The 20,456-nt window shown below is 44.3% G+C and overlaps 1 protein-coding gene across 1 annotated transcript in view; it reads left to right on the top strand.

Moving 5' to 3' along the window:
- Positions 1-6,605: 6,605 nt before the first annotated feature.
- corin (corin, serine peptidase) overlaps positions 6,606-20,456 on the top strand; it is a gene marked incomplete at both ends in the record, with an annotated part of 87,923 nt that continues 74,072 nt past the window's right edge. Inside the window, one exon of the mRNA XM_080742291.1 lies at positions 6,606-6,714. Within this exon, the coding sequence (XP_080598417.1) occupies positions 6,606-6,714 (109 nt within the window). The remainder of the gene's footprint in view (positions 6,715-20,456) is intronic.

Below are 20,456 nucleotides of genomic sequence, written 5' to 3'. Positions count from 1 at the left end.
CACACACACACACACACGCACACGCACACACGCACACGCACACACACACACAGATTGCCTAAACTGTTAAAAAAAACTGCAGATATACAAGCGCCGAGTGCTGCGCTGCGAGCTTGTAGATCTGCAATTATTATTATATAATTTAAGTACCCCTATCGGTAAGAAATAAATTGACCCTTTTTACTGTGATAAAACAATATCAATTTGTATTACAACTATCATAAATTATAATACTCAATAATGGATTAGTGGTTATAATACACATAAAGTGTAGCGGGAGCAAGCGAGTCGCCGTGTCGAGCGTTGGCGACGGTTGCATGAGCCGACTCAGCACCGTTACCGACTTTCCCCTGCCGCTTAACGTCCATGGTATAGCGTTTATAGCTTAACGTCCATGGTATAGCGTTTATAGCTTAACGTCCATGGTATAGCGTTTATAGCTTAACGTCCATGGTATAGCGTTTATAGCTTAACGTCCATGGTATAGCGTTTATAGCTTAACGTCCATGGTATAGCGTTTATAGCTTAACGTCCATGGTATAGCGTTTATAGCTTAACGTCCATGGTATAGCGTTTATAGCTTAACGTCCATGGTATAGCGTTTATAGCTTAACGTCCATGGTATAGCGTTTATAGCTTAACGTCCATGGTATAGCGTTTATAGCCCACAAAACAAACCGGTTGTTTGTTACACAGTGACACGGACCATGTGTAAAATCCTCCCGTTTTTCACCTCCCAGAGTCAAGCCATCCGTGGCTAACTCTTCCTCATCACACGGTGTTGCATGCCAAAAGTGGCAGATCTACAAGCTCACAGCAGCTCGCATCCGCGTCTCCGCGCCGCGCTGTGAGCTTGCAGATCGGCCACCTTCCAGAGGACGCTGAAACTTGCAGAATGAACACTCTGTCAACCCATGCGACCGTCGCCAATTCGAATGTCACCCGCAAATGGAAACGAGCTAAATTCGCTTTGTCTTAATACGCATTTCGAATACGTTTATGGAAAGATGGCTAATGGCAACTGTTCTGGCATCTTGTCATGTCCATGTTGGTCCATTCAGCCTGAAATTCATCTGTACCACATCTTGACATGTCCATGTCTGCAGATTCAGCGTTTATGGCAACAGTCTGGCCATAAATACACCCCCCAAATCTGGAAAGGATTTGGATAAATCTGGACAGGGCTTTATTGATTAATAAAATATTGTTATTTGCGATTGATAAGAGTTAGTATGATGATATGTCACAGTATCCAGTTTTCTTTTTCTTTTCTTTTTTCACCCCAAAACGCACATACACACATACACACATACACACATGCACGCACGCACGCACGCACAATAGGGCATTAACGAAAAAGTCGACAAGTTTACACAAGTCGACTCCCACCAGAGAAAGTTTAAGTTGAAAAAAAAAAACTTTTGATTGTGAAAATAGCAGATCTACATGCTCACAATTTCTGCCTCTATATAATTGACAATTTGGCCAATGTTTAATTTGCCAGGTATTAAAAAGTCCTTAAATTGTCACTTTATAAATGTGCAGATACCCTCTATACACTTAAACTTTATGTTGGTTTGTTTACTGTTGAGTGAGAAAACAATGTTTCACATTAAGTTAATCATCTGGGGACCCCCCAAAATAATTGGGGGGTCGTGTGTGATGTGATGACGTCATCAAACGATAAAGTCGACTTCAACTCAACTTTTTACTGAGTCGAGTCGACTCAAGTCGTTAATGCCCTAGCGCGCACGCACACACACACACACACACACACACACACACACACACACACACACACACACACACAGCGTGCACACACACACACACACTCACACAGATTGCCTAAACATGTTAAAACATATTAATTGCGTCTACCTGTAGCTAACTGTTCTGTGCTAAATGCTCATGTTTAATTAATTAGATGCAAATTTTGACCACGTTGCATTGAGCACCAATACGTTTACAACCATTTACAATCTCAATATTAATGATAGTAAATAAATAAAAACAACGGGTGATCGAACCCTAACCCCACTTTGACTTTCACAGCTATTTAAGATTGATGAACACGATGTTTTAAAAAATAGAATGTTTAAGTTAAAGGAGTAGTTCTCAAAATGACTCTTTTACTATTGATTACTCATGCCATGGATACTTCAGTTCAATAATATTTTCTGTATTTGTCGCATTCCTAAGACAAAAATGTGATTATAGTAAATTTAAATATTATTGAACTCAAGTTTAATTTAATTTTGAAGCAGTGCTTTAATTCTGCCGCTGAACATTGATTTGATGTAATGCTCTCTGTTGTGTGAAAAAAACAAACTGAATGTTCTTTCTTTGTCTTATTTTTTCTTCAAATTTCAAGAAATAAAACATTTAGAATTCTGTCTCATGACTGACTTGTTGTTTTTCTATCAAAACTTTTTTTTATTTTTTTTATCCCACGATTTTAAAACCCATTTTTTCACCCAGTGCCAATTCACCGTTTGTCAGCCTTCTGATTGGTCCCTGAGACTCCCTGACTGGCCAACCAGAAAAAACCATTCACTTTTTGCTATCGGGGGTGGAGTTTGTGCAGTTTAGAATGTTGTTTCAGGCTTTCAGCAACTGTCTGCAGTGCGGAGCACGACCTTCATCCAGTACGGCCGCGGCAGTAGGGGGCGATCTCGCTCATCATAATGAATAAGCTTCAACAAACTAGTTCACATGGACCTTATCAATGGTCTAACTAGTTACGATTGGGTACATATATTTTAAATGGGCAGAATTACGAAAAGCCAGCCTATTATGTGAGGAGAACAGATTATAGTTCTCCTCTTCCTACCCAAGATGCAATGCGCTTTCTTTTTCTATTTCTATTCTCTCTCTGATCCAGAGGATTAAACTAATTAAAACATATATTTTCAGGGGAAAATTACTGTTTTGCTATGTAATTACTGTACCTTTTTCTTCCCTTTTTATTAATATCACGTAGATGTGTTTTTTTTTGGTACTTTATATAGCTGTAATGAGGCTATGACGAAAAAAAATCCCATCCACTTCCACTATAAAAGAATCTGCAATAGTGATTCTGTCCCACTGGGATTAAACAAATTAAAACATATATTTTCGGGGAAACCTCCTGTTTTGCAATGTAACTACTGTACCTTTGTCTTCCCTTTTTATTAATATCACCTAGATGTTTTTCCTTTGATACTTTATATTGCAATAATGAGGCTATGAAAAAAAAAAAAATCCCATTCACTGCCACTATAAAAACAATCTGCCCAGGGTTAATGTCCCAGCATAGTAACAGGGCAGAATGGGGCGGGATTTGCAAAAGCCTGAATTGCCTATGTAATCCTGGGCTCTGCTCTCCCTCTGCCGCGCCTGGGGAGACAACGGACTGACCTCATGCTTCCTTCTATGCATGAGGAGTCCAAGTTGCTTCTTTTCACCTGACAGGGGGGATTTCCCTGGGTTGGACGTAGCGCGTGGAAGGAACACGTTATTCCAACCAGTTCCTTTCCCCTCCATCAGGCGCCCCGGCTGGCCAGGGGGAGGCAGTATAGAGACCAGGATTACTGCATGTTTTTGTGAGGGTATCAACCCTAGGAGACACAGGGAGAACATGCAAACTCCATACAGATGACCACCAGTACAGGCCCGGTCACAACTATGACATCACAGTGATGACCACCAGTACAGGCCCGGTCACAACTATGACATCACGGTGATGACAGCAGTGGCGTAGCCGCGGGTGGGCCGGCCTTACAAGGCCCACCCATTTCTTTTTTGTGCCACCCAAAAATAATGAAAACTTTCGCGGAGCAGTGCGGCAATGCGCGGTGTGGTGCGGCTATCTAGGAACAGGGTTCCCACGGTCATGAAATATATTATTTTGTATAGTATTTTGAAATTAGAATTCTTTTTTTTCCAGTACTGGAAAAGTTTTGGAATTGATCAAGGGTCCTGGAAGGTCCTGGAAAAATAGCTCTGCATTGTCTTTGGTTATTGATTTTGTTAACTGCCACCATGAATCGACTTTGAGGGTTCCCACAGTTTTCATACCTTTTGACGTAGGTATGTGCTTGTACATCATGACGTAGGTATGTGCTTGTACATCATGACGTAGCTATGTGCTTGTACATCATGACGTAGGTATGTGCTTGTACATCATGACGTAGGTATGTGCTTGTACATCATGACGTAGGTATGTGCTTGTACATCATGACGTAGGTATGTGCTTGTACATCATGACGTAGGTATGTGCTTGTACATCATGACGTAGGTATGTGCTTGTACATCATGACGTAGCTATGTGCTTGTACATCATGACGTAGGTATGTGCTTGTACATCATGACGTAGGTATGTGCTTGTACATCATGACGTAGGTATGTGCTTGTACATCATGACGTAGGTATGTGCTTGTACATCATGACGTAGGTATGTGCTTGTACATCATGACGTAGGTATGTGCTTGTACATCATGACGTAGGTATGTGCTTGTACATCATGCACGATCCGCATGCACGCGACGGTCCGTTCGCAGCGTGCACGCTTTATTTTTGCTACACTGCCTGTGTTTGGGCATTGTACATATAGGAGTAAGCCACTCGTTATTGCGCTGAATTATTGTTATATAGTCCTGGAAATTGGGTTAAATATTGTGGAAAGGTTTTGGAAAAGCTTTGGAAATTCATTGGTAAAAGTGTGTGGGAATCCTGTAGGAAGCAAATAAAGACACCACAGTTTGATTTGATCATCGCTTAGTCAATTATGAAGCGATTTCTAAAATGAAAACGTCTCCATATTGCTTGGAAGTGACTGTACTGACTGTATGTACCCTCATATCTGTGCCCACCCACATTGTGCCAGGCCCAGCCAGTTGGTAAATACTGACTACGCTGCTGGATGACAGCGTTATGACATCACAGTGATGAGGCTCCCTCTCAACTCTTACATCATAGTCACAGTGAGGGGTGTTTTTCTTTCTTTTGGCTGTCTTTACCAAAACACACGGTGACATTGAACACCACATTATACTGTTCTGCTCTCCTCTCCTCTCCTCTCCTCTCCTCTCCTTGTGAGCTTGTAGATCTGCTGTTTGTGTACACACACACACACTGTGCGTGTGTGTGTCCTGGCAGTTTGTTGATTTCACTTGGCTCAAGAGCCTTTTACACACACACACACACACACACACACACACACACGTGTTTATTTGAACTATGTTTTCCCTCCATGGGGAATTTAACTGCACTCCAAAAACATGCATGTACACTAGTTGCTGCACGCACGCGCGCACACACACACACACACACTCACGCACTATACATCACTTGTGGGGACATTACATAGACTTCCATTCATTTTAATACAAGTCCTGTGGCCTAACCTCTATCTCTAACCCTAACCCTAACCGTTGTGGGGACCTACTGTACTATTTTGTCCCCACACTGTCAGAGGTCCCCTGCAGGTGACTGTGTGAACATGGGTTTAGTCCCCATAAGTATAGCTAGACAAACTCTCACACACACACACACACGCACACACACACACACACACACACACACACACACACACACACACACTATTTACCCTACTCACACACATAGACACACTCTTACACTATTCACCACACACACACACACACACACACTATTTACCACACACACACATACTCCCAGGTGGGCTATGTCCCAGCATGCAATGCGGTTGTAATTACCAACTGTTTGATTGAGGCGACCTGATAGTGTGTGTGTGGGTGTGTGTGTGGGTGCGCGCACGTGCGTGGGTGTGTGTGTGGGTGCGCGCACGTGCGTGCGTGTGTGTGTGTGTGTGTGTGTGTGTGTGTGTGTGTGTGTGTTAATCTCATGTTGAGACTTTGACGCACGTGGAGCGAATCGGAGCAGTTCTTGGAACTCTCTGAGGTGTTTGTGTAACTGAATATGTGCGTGTGCGCACACGTGTGTCCGCGCAAGTGTGTGTGTGTGCTATGCAACAAAAAATGAATGTGAGTGAAATCGAAACAGAAAAGTGTGTGTGTGTGTGTGTGTGTGTGTGTGTGTGTGTGTGTGTGTGTGTGTGTGTGTGTGTGTGTGTGTGTGTGTGTGTGTGTGTGTGTGTGTGTGTGTGTGTGTCTGTCAGTGTGTGTGTGTGTCTGTCAGTGTGTGTGTGTGTGTCTGTCAGTGTGTGTGTGAGGGAGACAGAGATGGCATTAGAGGGAAAGTAGGGAGACGTGAAAAGAGGTAGAACAGAGAACGATAGGAGAGAGAGAGAGGGAGAGAGAGAGAGAGAGAGAGAGAGAGAGGGAGGTGGGGGCGTGATTTCAGTTTCTCCTCGCAACACAAGACGCTTTCACACAGTTTAGTAAGAGAGAGAGACACACACACACAGAGGGACAGACAGACACACAAACACACAGGGAAATAGGACAGGCAGACAGAGGGACACACACACACAGAGGGACAGAGGGACACAGACACAGAGGGACAGGCAGACAGAGACATCGGGACACAGACACAGAGGGACAGAGGGACAGGTGAGGAAACAGGGAGACACACAGAGATGTTGAGAGTATAGTGGGGGACAGACAGACAGACAGACAGACAGAGACATGTCCCTGTCAGAGGAGCAGCAGGGACGCGTCGCCCCAGAGGACAACGCCGCCTCCGCCGCCGCTGCTGAGACGACCTGGACCCATGTCAGCTTCAGTCCCCCGGTGAGTCTGTCTGTCTGTCTGTCTGTCTGTCTGTCTGTCTGTCCTCTGACAGTTAATGTCCAGGGCTCGTCCATATGTCCTCTCTGTCCGCGGACAAAATGTGTCAGTGGCAAAGATTTGGTTTTTGGCTATTGAAAAATAGCAGATTTACAAGCTCTGAATCTGCTATTTTTTTTAAAAGCCGTGAAAGTTTGTGGAAATCTTTGAATAAAGTGAACACTTGTAACTAAAATTTTGCTTCTGGGGGGTCCCTGGAACTGAATATGTTGAGATGTATGGACAAATACATCTCACTTTGGTAATAGCAGATCTACAAGCTCGATGTTTCAATAGCCAACAACCAAGTGTTTGCCACCTGAGATCCAACTGACAGGGTTCCCACGGTCAAATATTTTGAAATCAGAAAGAGATTTTTTTCCAGTACTGGAAGGATCAAGTGTCCTGGAAAAATATCTGTCTAAAAGGTTTTTGATTATTGATTTTAATAAATAGTTATGATAGTTATGAATGATATATGTGTTGAACTACTGTAGTATCCACTATGTGCTAGGATAGGTGGAATGTAACTAATTATACCATCATAAAGTATTCCATGATTTCATTTTGCTTTGTGTGTGCGTGTGATCTATTTGACGTCTAGTCTGAGCTCAGACCATCATTTTAGACCCCATGCCCAGGTGTCCATGAGCAAGCCACTGAAGCCCTGACTGAATTCCTCCCACAGGATCAGATTGGTCAGATTTGTCATTGTTATTATTATTATTATTAGATTTTGCCCTAAAATCACACAAAGCGGTGACACAGTGTGTCATGTCACAGTCATGTCATCAACATGGATCTGTGCCATTTAGCGCCACCTTCAGGCTGATTTTTTTTTTTTTTCAAACACATTTCTGGACACTGCTCCTACACATTTTACCCTAAAATCACACAAAGTGGTACACAGTATCTCTACAGTCATGTCATCAACATGGATCTGTCCCATTTCCCATATTCCCTCCTGATTGGCTACGACTGCCTTCTAAAGTTTGTGTATGCGACCTGATGGTCGCTTATCTCCCGATTAGGGAGTCTTACTGGTGATTATATTAGTAGTAGTAGTAGTTGCAGTTTAGTATGTGAACGGTCACAGCTTGACCGTATCTCTGTCTCTCTGTCTATAACACCTGACACTGTGGTTCCACTGACACATCACTGTGACATCACAGTGATGTGTCAGGGGAACCACAGTGTCAGGCGAGGTCTATGGGTTTGCCGCTCTGACATCACTGTGATGTCATGGGAAACACTCTTAACAGAATCCCTTTTTTGCCCATATATGGAGATCCCTGATGTCATCAATATTAAGCCCATATCTAACAGGAAATCACATGGGAATGCCCATATATGGAGGAAGACAGCCCATATATGTGTGGCTGGTTCAGACAGGGATCTCCATGTATGGGCCTAAAAGGGGTTGTATGTATGATGATGTCAGATGTCATAGACATCATAGGACTTTCACATAATGAATAACTGAGTAAGCATGTTTGGGCTCTCACAGCATACATTCTGTATAATACGGTTCTATTGTGAAAATAGCAGATCTACATGCTCACAATGCCTCGCATCTGCTATATTCACAATTTCTGCCTCTATTATTTGACAATTTGGACAATGTTTAATTTGTCATTATAGAGGAATTAAAAAGTCCTTAAATTATATTGTCACTTTAGAAATGTGCAGATACCCTCTATACACTTAAACTTTATGTTGGTTTGTTTACAGTTGAGTGAGAAAACAATGTTGCACATTAAGTAAATCATCTGGGGACCCCCCCAAAATAAATCTGAGGACCCCCCTGGGGGTCCCGGCCCACAGGTTGAGAACCCTTGTTTCAGAGGAATGTGCCTGCTGTGTGGAACAGCTTGTTATGTTGCTCTGGGGGGTCCGTGGACCCCTCTTTGAGAAGCAGTGTTTCAGAGGAATGTGCCTGCTGTGTGGAACAGCCTGTTATGCTGCTCTGTGATGTAAGAACATGTTTCATGATGTAACAGGATTTGGTACAACACCAAGGAATGCTAATAATAATAAATGGAATGCTGTCATCCGTAGCAGGATGTTGCACAGACTTATTGAACCAAACTATTATGGATGTTAACCTTTTAATCTAGAGCAGGGGCTTTCAACAGGGGGTCCGGAACCCAGGGACGTGCTGGGCTCCTGATTCAGCCCGGGAAAAAGAGTTGGAGAGGCCCTCATTGCGCTGCTGCTACTCAAAGATTTGCCATTTCAGATCATGACAAGTGACAAGCCAGTGGGCCAATTACATGAGTTATATTTTGTTGTTGTTAGGTGGAAACCTTGTATGTCCAAAACCGTTTGTTTTGTATTTATCATTTTAAAAATGATTTAAACTAGTGAAAACAGCCAATCTACAAGCTCACAACGCCTCGCGGTGCACCGCGAGGCGTTGTGAGCTGCTATTTTGGGAAATAGGTTTGGTGTAGAGGTAAAAAAAAAGAGCAGACCAAGTACAGAGTGAAAGGTCAAGTTTACAAAATATCGACGATTGAAGGGTTAAATGCCTGAAAACCAGTAAGACTCCCTAATCGGGAGATAAGCGACCGTCAACCCTAACCCAGGCCAAAAGCTGTAGGAGCAGTGTCCAAAAATGTGTTTGAAAAAATCGGCCTGATGGTGGCGCTATATGGGACAGATCCATGTTGATGACATGAGTGTAGACATACTGTGTAGCGATTTGTGTGATTTTAGGGGCAAATCTGTAGGAGCAGTGTCCACAAATGTGTTTTAAAAAATGTGCCTGAAGGTGGCGCTAAATGGGACAGATCCATGTTGATGACATCAGTGTAGAGCAAGTGTGTACCGATTTGCGTGATTTTAGGGCAACATTTGTAGGAGCAGAGTCCAAAAATGTGTTTTGCAAGAATCTGCCTCATGGTGGCGCATGGTGGCGCTAGAAGAGGGCCCTGTGAGAATTGATGGGTGGAGGTTGTGGTTTGGCAGGCAAGGACTGTGTGCAAAATTTGGCATGGATCTGGGCAACGGTTGCGGAGATATGAGCAGGGCAAAAGTGTGACGCGTGACAGACAGACTGACGGACAGACTGACGGACAGCTGGTGGAGGTTTTGATAGTAACTGCGACCTGACGGTTGCAACAACCATCAACACGAATTCAACATAGACTGATGTCAAACAGCTCGAAGAAAATCTGTATAATGCATTTATACAATATGTAGAAACAATCTCTCATCTAAGGGGTCCCTGCTTCATCTCTCTCTCAACTAAGGGGTCCCTGCTTCATCTCTCTCTCAACTAAGGGGTCCCTGCTTCATCTCTCTCTCAACTAAGGGGTCCCTGCTTCATCTCTCTCTCAGTTAAGGGGTCCCTGCTTCATCTCTCTCTCAACTAAGGGGTCCCTGCTTCATCTCTCTCTCAACTAAGGGGTCCCTGCTTCATCTCTCTCTCAACTAAGGGGTCCCTGCTTCATCTCTCTCTCAACTAAGGGGTACCTGCTTCATCTCTCTCTCAACTAAGGGGTCCCTGCTTCATCTCTCTCTCAACTAAGGGGTCCCTGCTTCATCTCTCTCTCAACTAAGGGGTCCCTGCTTCATCTCTCTCTCAACTAAGGGGTCCCTGCTTCATCTCTCTCTCAACTAAGGGGTCCCTGCTTCATCTCTCTCTCAACTAAGGGGTCCCTGCTTCATCTCTCTCTCAACTAAGGGGTCCCTGCTTCATCTCTCTCTCAACTAAGGGGTCCCTGCTTCATCTCTCTCTCAGTTAAGGGGTCCTTGGCCTGAAAACGTTGAAGACCCCTGGTCTAGAGAGAGAGAGAGAGAAAGAGAGATACAGACAGACAGAATTCTAGCAAGGCATTGTTTGACTTGGCTAGTAGTCGGGGTCGTTAGGGAGATACATTTTTTTTTGGGGGGGGGGGGGTATTTAAGTAGGATAATAGATTTGAGGGGTCTAACAAGGGGTTTGTCATGATGGTGAATCAGGGTTCGAATTATACCCAGAGAGCTATGGGGGCCGTCACATTTGGTTGAGAGTGCGCCGGCCGAAGATTTGAGTATGAAGTTGGCTAAAATGGAGATTTTCGGGTCTAAAGTAATCTAAAACGGGTTCCCCTTATTAAATCATATTTTGCCTTTCACAATATTATTTCGGGTGGGCTATAATGAAAGGCTAATTGAATTAATTCATAGTTAAACAATGTTACAATGTTAGGGAACTCCAAGACTGACTGCTTTACCAGACATTGTGATACAGAGTCAGGGAATATTTGAAGAATACCTGTCAAATCTAGGAATAAATTCCTTACCAAACAATTTCTTCACCAATGTGTTGGTAAAGGTGTCTAGCAACATATTTAACAAAGATTGAAATTCAACATCCCTAGCAAAATGTTTGACAGCTAGGGTAATTCTGGGTCTCATTCACTTACTATACACTATACTGTAAGGGAAATAATTACTCCCAAAAATCTGCTTTAAGTGGGATGTGAGGGGTCTAACTAGGTGTTTTTAATTATTCTGAGTCAAAGCATTTGTTTTGCACAAAAAACATTCCTTATGCCAAAAATGGACCCCCATACACCTTGTGAAAAGTGAAGACTCATCACTAAACCATTGTTCTTTTTTTGCTTCTGATTTTAGCCCAATGAATGTTTTTCGTGCAAAACAAATGCTTACAATGGATTCAGAATAATTAAAAACACCTAGTTAGACCCCTAACATGCTACTTTGGCATATCTTTGGGAGTGATTTTCTCGTAAGTGAATGAGACCCAGAATTACCCTAGCTGTCAAATATTTTCCTAGGGATGTTGAATTTCAATCTTTGTTCGATATGTTACTAGACACCTTTACCAACACATTGGTGAAGACATTTTTTGGTAAGGAATTTATTCCCAGGGTTTTATTAAAATTCCCTGACTATACAGAGTATCAGAGTATGTAGACTGCTGCGTTTTTCGTTGCGAAATGCGTTTTTCAGGGCAAGGAGAGAGAGAGAGATAGAGAGAGCAAGGGACTGAGTGGTGCGCGAAACGGGCGGCAGTGTGCAAACGTGACTGACATAACGTGAGGTTGATTTTTTATTTGCGTGTTCCGAAATTCACTCCGATATTCGGCCCGAAAAACGCAGCAGTGTGCAACCACCTTAAACCTGGCTACTCCAGGTTAACACAACATAGGATGCAGCAGAGGCCGAGGTATCACAGCTGCCATACCTCGGCTCCAGGGGGGAAAACAATCAGTGGCGTCAGTTCAGCAAAAGCCAAGGTATGGCAACATGACTGGTGTCTTGCACGCGTGCAAGACACCAGTCATGTTGCCATACCTTAGCAACAGGCATGATACATTTATTTTAAGAAGTACATTTAACTTTTACCCCCTGTTTCTACAGTTTCTTGGGCTGGATATGGCAGCCTGGAACGGTTGTTCAGGTGCAGCTAAACTTGGCATGTTATGATATGATAATGATATGATAGTTACCTACTCCTCCCACGGGGGAAATTCGGGTATCGCAGCCCAACCCAGCTGCTTTTTTTCAGCTTAACCCAGCTGAACCCTTATGAGGCTGCCCACAAGGAGCGCAAGGGGGGGAGCAGTGATAGCTGGAGCGGGGGATCGTACCTGCGACCTCTGGGGTCTCCGGAGTCCTAGGTATGGACACTAACCACTCAGCCATCACTGCTCTGAGGGTGATGTTAGTAAACGTGCCACAATTAACCATAATGCATTGCACCTGTGCAGCTGACCTGCGGAACCTGGGAATATACCATTCTGTCAAGATGGGGAGAATATAATTATAATACCTTGTTAAAGTGAGCATTTTGTTAAATTTTGCATTTGTAGTTATTTTACTGTAATTTAACAATATAATAACCAGCACAGATAGACAACGAGACATTCATGGATTTATATTTAAATAAAAGTGACTTTTATTTTCCCCCCTGGACCCAGGGTATGGCAGCTGCATACCCCTGCCATACCCAATTGACGCCCCTGAAAACAATTAAATGTACTTCTTAAAATAATAAAATAATACCATCCACCGATAGTAATCATCATCATCATGCCTGTTGCTAAGGTGACTGGTGTCAATGCCTTGCGATTGTGTGCTTGTAGATCTGCTGTTTTCACTAGTTTAGTACATGTTATAGACGTGAGAAATGAGAAATGTCGCAGCTTGTCTCTGTCTGTGTCTGTGTCTGTCAGTCCTTCCTTCAGTACACATTTTTACAGTCTATTGGTTCCCTTGTCACTGTGACATCACTCTGACATCATGCTCTGACGTCACTGTGATGTCAGGGGAACCACTCTTAACAGAATGGGTTTGCTGCTCTGACATCACGCTCTGGCTTCATGTCCCTTTTTTATGCCCATATATAGTCGACACTGTGATATCAGAACATGCCCATATATGGGCATTCCTAGATCACACTTGCAAATTAATTACGTCCTTGTAAGTTCTATGCCCATATATGGAGATCCCGATGTCATCAATATTAAGGGCATATCTGGGAATGCCCATATTTGGTAATGCCTATATATGGGCATGTTCTGCCAATCTCAGCAGGCACTGTTGAGATTGGGTAACTGGTTTGATGACATCACTGGCCAGATAGCGATGTCACATGTCACCCTGAGGCGTCTTTGCGACCGTAAGGTCGCAGTTTAGTATCAAAACCTCCACCGGCCGTCCGTCCCTGAGTCACACGTGTGACGTGACACGTGTGACGTCACACTTTTGCCCTGCTCATATCTCCGCATCACTCTGACATCACAGAGTCCACAGCTGATATCACTCTGACATCACAGAGTGGTCTGTTAGTGTACGTGTTAGTGTACGTGTTAGTGTACGTTAGCAACCACCTTAGCAACCATGGTTTTACCCTAGCAACCAACTGTTTACCCTAGCAACCAACTGTTTACCATAGCAACCATGTTTTTTTACCCTAGCAACCAACTGTTTACCATAGCAACCAGATACGCAGAGCAGGGATCTCCATATATGGGCATAAACAGGTGACATCACACTGATGTCAGATATTCAGAGCAGGGATTTCTCCATAATATATGGGCATAAAAGGGATTCTGTTAGGGATCTCCATATATGGGCATAAAAGGGATTCTGTTAGGGATCTCCATATATGGGCATACAAGGGATTCTGTTAGGGATCTCCATATATGGGCATAAAAGGGATTCTGTTAGGGATCTCCATATATGGGCATAAAAGGGATTCTGTTAGGGATCTCCATATATGGGCATAAAAGGGATTCTGTTAGGGATCTCCATATATGGGCATAAAAGGGATTCTGTTAGGGATCTCCATATATGGGCATAAAAGGGATTCTGTTAGCTGTTAGTGATCTCCATATATGGGCATAAAATGGATGCTGTTAGGGATCTCCATATATGGGCATAAAAGGGATTCTGTTAGGGATCTCCATATATGGGCATGAAAGGGATTCTGTTAGGGATCTCCATATATGGGCATAAAAGGGATTGTATCCCAGATGATGCCCTGTTAGGAGATCCACACTAACAGAATCCATATATGGTCCTACCGACAGCTGCTATAAGCCAAGCCTGGTGATAAGGTCTGAGTCGAAGAAATGCTTCTTTCCTGGCAAGAATTGCCCCTTTATACTGTAGGGCTCGTTTGTGTATTGTATGACATCACGCCACATCATCGGCTGAGGACTGTGTGATGTCATCATATCTCCATATATGGAGACATAAGTTGCTCATGCCCAAATATGGGCTGGTGAGGTCAGACTTAGTGTGATGCGTAGGTTATCTCCATATATGGAGATTCAACTTCAATGAGTAACCATGGCAAACTGTCAACTGCCCGTATGTCTTGATAATTGGTAAAACAAACTTTTGGCCTATTTGTGGACGATTAGGGAGTCTTACTGGTACTAGTTCTATACTGTTAGACTGGTTCTTGGTTTATCTATGATGTTAGATTACTATTTCTATCCACAACTTTCCAGCATCCCATCATGCATTGCGCAGAAAGTGAAGGCAGCTTCCGGCACCGCAGCCGAGTGTGATCTACAAGCTCACAACGGTTGCATCTGCTACACGACGTGAGCTTGTATGTCTGCTGTTAACCGGAAGTGTCCCGCAGATTATGCTACAGTAAAGTCTTGCGGAAACAGGTGGATACATTTGACACAGCATGTCAGAGAGGCCGGGGCTGACATTTCTAAAAGGGCCTTTTGGTGGAAACATCGACGATAACAACCTCCAAGCTCACAGCTTGGAGATCTGCTATTTTCGGTGCTTGATACCTCACTGAACTAAGCATTATCAAGTCCAAACTGGAGATGTGGCGTAACGGCATGGATTTTTGCATTTCTTTCCCCATAGTAAAAACTGCATTCATGGTCTGGAGAGGACACAGATGGATGAAAGGGCAGGGGCTCAAGCCCTCTTTGATGTCTATGTGTGCACGTGCCTGCATTTGATGTATTACCCTGGCGTGTTGTTGGCTGGATTATTCACGAAGCTTTCCCAGAACAGAAAGATCCCATCATTGTCCGCTAGTTGCGTTGTTTTCCCCCCGCGAGGTACCAAAAAGATTATTTCTCCATTGGACCCCAGTCATTTCCCCCTTTGATTTTCTAACCTTAACAATAAACATGGTCATAAATACTTTATGGTTCCTGTCGCTAGTGAAAAACTGCCTTTCAATCACCATGATATGCGTTTTGTGAAAATACGGTCCCATTTATGTTAAAATTGATGATAAAGTTGCGGGGGGCGTGGCCAACTAAACTGATACCAGCCGGTTGTGTTCTTCTTCGTGTGCTGTATTTCGGGAGGCTCCGACCACATTCTCCCATGTATCCTTGCGGTTCCACGTGACCGTTGGCAGCCAATAGCATTCCTTATGATTCCTGGGGTACCATTCAAACAATGATGGCGACACCCATACAAGGGACAAAAAACATCATTTTCGCAGCATAGAAACCAATGGCTTCGCTTCGTCCATGTTTTTTTAGTCTATGGTATTACCATGTGTTTTTCTTGCTTACTTTCACACAGGAATCCGGGTTTGAACCCTGGCTCTTACATAAGTAACCCTGATGGCTTAAGCAGATTTACATTTTTTATTTCTACTTCAGAATAGGAAGCTATCGAAGCATATAGCGGGTTTGGTGATATTCTAGAATTAATATAGAATCAACTTTGTTTGTGTCAGTTTACAGGTTAAAAACATACCGTAATGTAAGTCAATGGTGTGTGTGTGTGTGTGTGTGTGTGTGTGCGTGTGCGTGTGCGTGTGCGTGTGTGTGTGTGTGTGTGTGTGTGTGTTGCGGGAGACACTTGTGTCAGCCTGTTTTGTGCTAAAAATAACCTGCAATGTGCCACGGAAAATACCCTGCCACACACACAGACACGCACGCACGCACGCACGCACACACACACACACACACACACACACACACACACACACACACACACACACACACACACACACACACACACACACACACCCTCCCAACACTTAGCCTGCTTGACAGTAACTGACATTCTGTTTGTGTCTACTGGTGTGTCTGTCTGTCAGCTGTGTGTGTGTGTGTGTGTGTGTGTGTGTGTGTGTGTGTGTGTGTGTGGTGTGGTAGGGGGTGGGGGGGGGGGGGGACTCACACAGTGACCAAATGCCAGAACAACTGCTCACACACACACACACACACACACACACACACACACACACACACACACACACACACACACACACACACACACACACACACACACTAAAGATTTAGCCGGAAGAATGTTAATGTCACAGTAGGCAGTCCTGTCTTTTGTCTAGAGGTGTGTGTGTGTGTGTGTGTGTGTGTGTGTGTGTGTGTGTGTGTGTGTGTGTGTGTGTGTGTGTGTGTGTGTGTGTGTGTGTGTGTGTGCGTAGCCTATTTACAGTAGCCTAAAATACACACGCACACACGCGCGCACTGTGCGCGCACTAGGACCCAGAGAGAGAGAGAGAGAGAGAGAGAGAGAGAGAGAGAGAGAGAGAGAGATATTAGTAAGTCACAGACAGCTTCTATCTCTGCTCATGTTCGGACATATTCCACGCGCGTCCGCTTTATTAATCTCGGTGCGTGTCTGAGTGCGTGCGCGTAGGTACGTCGGTGATTAATAAGCTACGTGCGTGAGTGTGGCGTGTGTCTGAGTGTGAGTGCGTGTCGACCTTGGAGTGCGTCGTAACGGGCACAACGGACAGAATGCCACCGTCGACCCTCGTTATCAACGGACCAGACACCGGCGCGCTGAGCGCGTGACCGCTACCGTGCGCGTGTGCGTGTGTGTGTGTGTGTGTGTGCGTGTGCGTGTGTGTGTGCGCGTGTGTGTGTGTGTGTGTGTGTGTGTGCGCGGACAGAAGGCTGTGCGTGGTGGATTTTTAGGAGGTAAGGACATTTTTTTCTCGTTTTATAATAAAATAATAAATAAAAGATTATTTCCATGTTGTTGCCAGGCAGAGTAACAACGCCTTTAACATGTCAACAACTTTTTGATGTGTAATGTTTTTGGTGAATTAATGTTTAATCACAGGAGAACAGCCTATATAGCTGAGTTACACTATAGCAGATCTACAAGCTGTGTTACACTATAGCAGATCTACAAGCTGTGTTACACTATAGCAGATCTACAAGCTGAGTTACACTATAGCAGATCTACAAGCTGTGTTACACTATAGCAGATCTACAAGCTGTGTTACACTATAGCAGATCTACAAGCTGTGTTACACTATAGCAGATCTACAAGCTGAGTTACACTATAGCAGATCTACAAGCTGTGTTACACTATAGCAGATCTACAAGCTGTGTTACACTATAGCAGATCTACAAGCTGTGTTACACTATAGCAGATCTACAAGCTGTGTTACACTATAGCAGATCTACAAGCTGTGTTACACTATAGCAGATCTACAAGCTATGTGTTACACTACAGCAGATCTACAAGCTGTGTTACACTATAGCAGATCTACAAGCTCCAGCTGGTTATTTTCACAACTTGTCCCTCGAATGATACAACAGTATATCTTTTATCGTATTTCTAATATTTGTATTTGTTTGTTTTTGCTTAGTTTTTTTCTTGGGAGGGGGGGCTTGTTTAGGACTAAACGTTTTAATTGGCTGAATAAAAACATGGAAATAACAGTGGACAGTACAGTAAGTACAGTAAGTACAGTAGGCAACAGTAGGCTATATTTACTATCTGTTGATTTATGTATTGTTTTTACAAGCTCTTGACTTTGTATCTGTCTGTGTCTGTCTGCCTGTCTAGTTCATATAAATGTGGTGTGTGTGTGTGTGTGTGTGTGTGTGTGTGTGTGTGTGTGTGTGTGTGTGTGTGTGTGTGTGTGTGTGTGTGTGTGTGTGTGTGTGTGTGTGTGTGTGCGTGCGTGCGTGCGTGCGTGCGTGCGTGCGTGCGTGCGTGCGTGCGTGCGTGCGTGCGTACGTGAATGATGACATCACTTCCCGTTATCAGTCATTGAGTTCATATTTCAGAGATGCCTGTCACTCATCATTAATGTGATGACACAACCTGACAGGTGTCACTCATCAATGATGGTATGACAACATGACAGTGTCACAGTGCGCTCCTATTCAGTCCTCTTACACTGTACATTCTGCTGCTTAGGCTAGATCAGGGGTCTTCAACAGGGGGTCCGGGACCCCTAGGGGGTCCTCAGAGTTACTACAGGGGGTCCTCCAAATCTTTGTGTGATAGAAGCTTTCTTTTTCTCCTTTTTTATGTTAACCACTTGAACCCTAGCGTCCATATTCTTGCAATGGAACCTTAGCCAAAAATAGCCGATCCACAAGCTCACAACGCCTCGCAGATATTTTGACAAAGGGTTGTTGTAGAGGGGGAAAAAGAGCAGACTAAGTACAGAGTGAAAGGTCAAGTTTATTAAGTATTGACGGTTCAAGTGGTTAAATATCTGAAAACACAAATTGACTTGAATCCAAAACACACTGATGATTGTGCTGTCAAACGATGAAACTATATGGTATCTATGGGTTGTGGGGGTCCCTGCTTCGTCTCTCTCTCAACTAAGGGGTCCCTGCTTCGTCTCTCTCTCAACTAAGGGCTCCCTGCTTCATCTCTCTCTCAACTAAGGGGTCCCTGCTTCATCTCTCTCTCAACTAAGGGGTCCCTGCTTCATCTCTCTCTCAACTAAGGGGTCCTTGCTTCATCTCTCTCTCAACTAAGGGGTCCCTGCTTCATTTCTCTCTCAACTAAGGGGTCCCTGCTTCATCTCTCTCTCTCAACTAAGGGGTCCCTGCTTCATCTCTCTCTCAACTAAGGGGTCCCAGCTTCATCTCTCTCTCAACTAAGGGGTCCTTGGCCTGAAAACGTTGAAGACCCCTGGGCTAGATTGTACTGTTGACATTTTTAGACTAGAAGCAGTGCTCTTCCGAGCACAGGTCCCCACCAGGCTGTGCGTCCTGGTGGAGACCTGTGCTCTTCCGAGCACAGGTCTCCACCAGGCCGTGCGTCCTGGTGGGGACCTGTGCTCTTCCGAGCACAGGTCTCCACCAGGCCGTGCGTCCTGGTGGGGACCAGTGCTCTTCCGAGCACAGGTCCCCACCAGGCCGTGCGTCCTGGTGGGGACCTGTGCTCTTCCGAGCACAGGTCTCCACCAGGACGTGCGTCCTGGTGGAGACCTGTGCTCTTCCGAGCACAGGTCTCCACCAGGACGTGCGTCCTGGTGGGGACCTGTGCTCTTCCGAGCACAGGTCTCCACCAGGCCGTGCGTCCTGGTGGAGACCTGTGCTCTTCCGAGCACAGGTCTCCACCAGGCCGTGCGTCCTGGTGGTGCTACTGTATAACAGGCCAATGTAAAAAGGGTGGCATGTGTTCTTCACCTTAGACCTTTCATGGCAGTCGGACGCTGCATGCATGATATGAGGCATTGCGTTCCAAAAATGTGTTTTGCTAAAGTCTACCTGCTGGTGGCGCTATAACAGGCCAATGTGAAAAAGGTAGCATTTGTTCCTTGACATAGTGGGAATGTGTGTGGCAAATTTCACGGTAATCGCAAGCTGCGTTGATGATTTGAGGCATTTTGTTCAAAAACAGAGCAATCCTGCAAACTTTGGAAGCCAATATTGGCCAATTAGGATGGAATATGAAATATCAGACGGATCAGACTTGATCATATGACTATAGAGATACTGTGTACTGATTTGCATGATTGTTGGAGTAAATCTGATGGTGTAATAGCAAAGAATGTGTTTTACATAAGTTGTCCTCCTGGTGGCGCTATAAAAGCCAAATGTGAAAAATGCAGGGCAAAGGTTTATCCTTAGCCTCTAGGGAGTGTGCATACAAAGGTAAAAAACACAAATTGCCCTGTTATAGCGCCATCATGAGGCTGATTTGAGAAATTTGAAATGGCATTTCTTCCTCTGCCTAGTGGGAATGTGCGTGCCCAATCTCACCAAGATTGCATGCTGTGTTCATGATTTGAGGCATTTTGTTCAAAACGGAGCAATCCTGCAAACTTTGGGAAGTCAATTGTAGCCAATCAGGATGGAATATGGAAAATCGGACAGATCCATGTCGATCACATGACTGTAGAGATTCTGTCTACCGATTTGTAGGATTTGTGGACAAAATCTCTAAGAGTAGTGTACAGAAATGTGTTTTGCAAACATCGGCCTCATGGTGGCGCTAGAACAGGACCATTTGAAAAATGTGGGGCAG

The sequence above is a fragment of the Nannobrachium achirus genome (assembly GCF_963921795.1).
Source record: "Nannobrachium achirus genome assembly, chromosome: 14".
Lineage (NCBI taxonomy): Eukaryota > Metazoa > Chordata > Actinopteri > Myctophiformes > Myctophidae > Nannobrachium > Nannobrachium achirus.
This window is presented reverse-complemented; position numbering and strand designations above follow the sequence as displayed.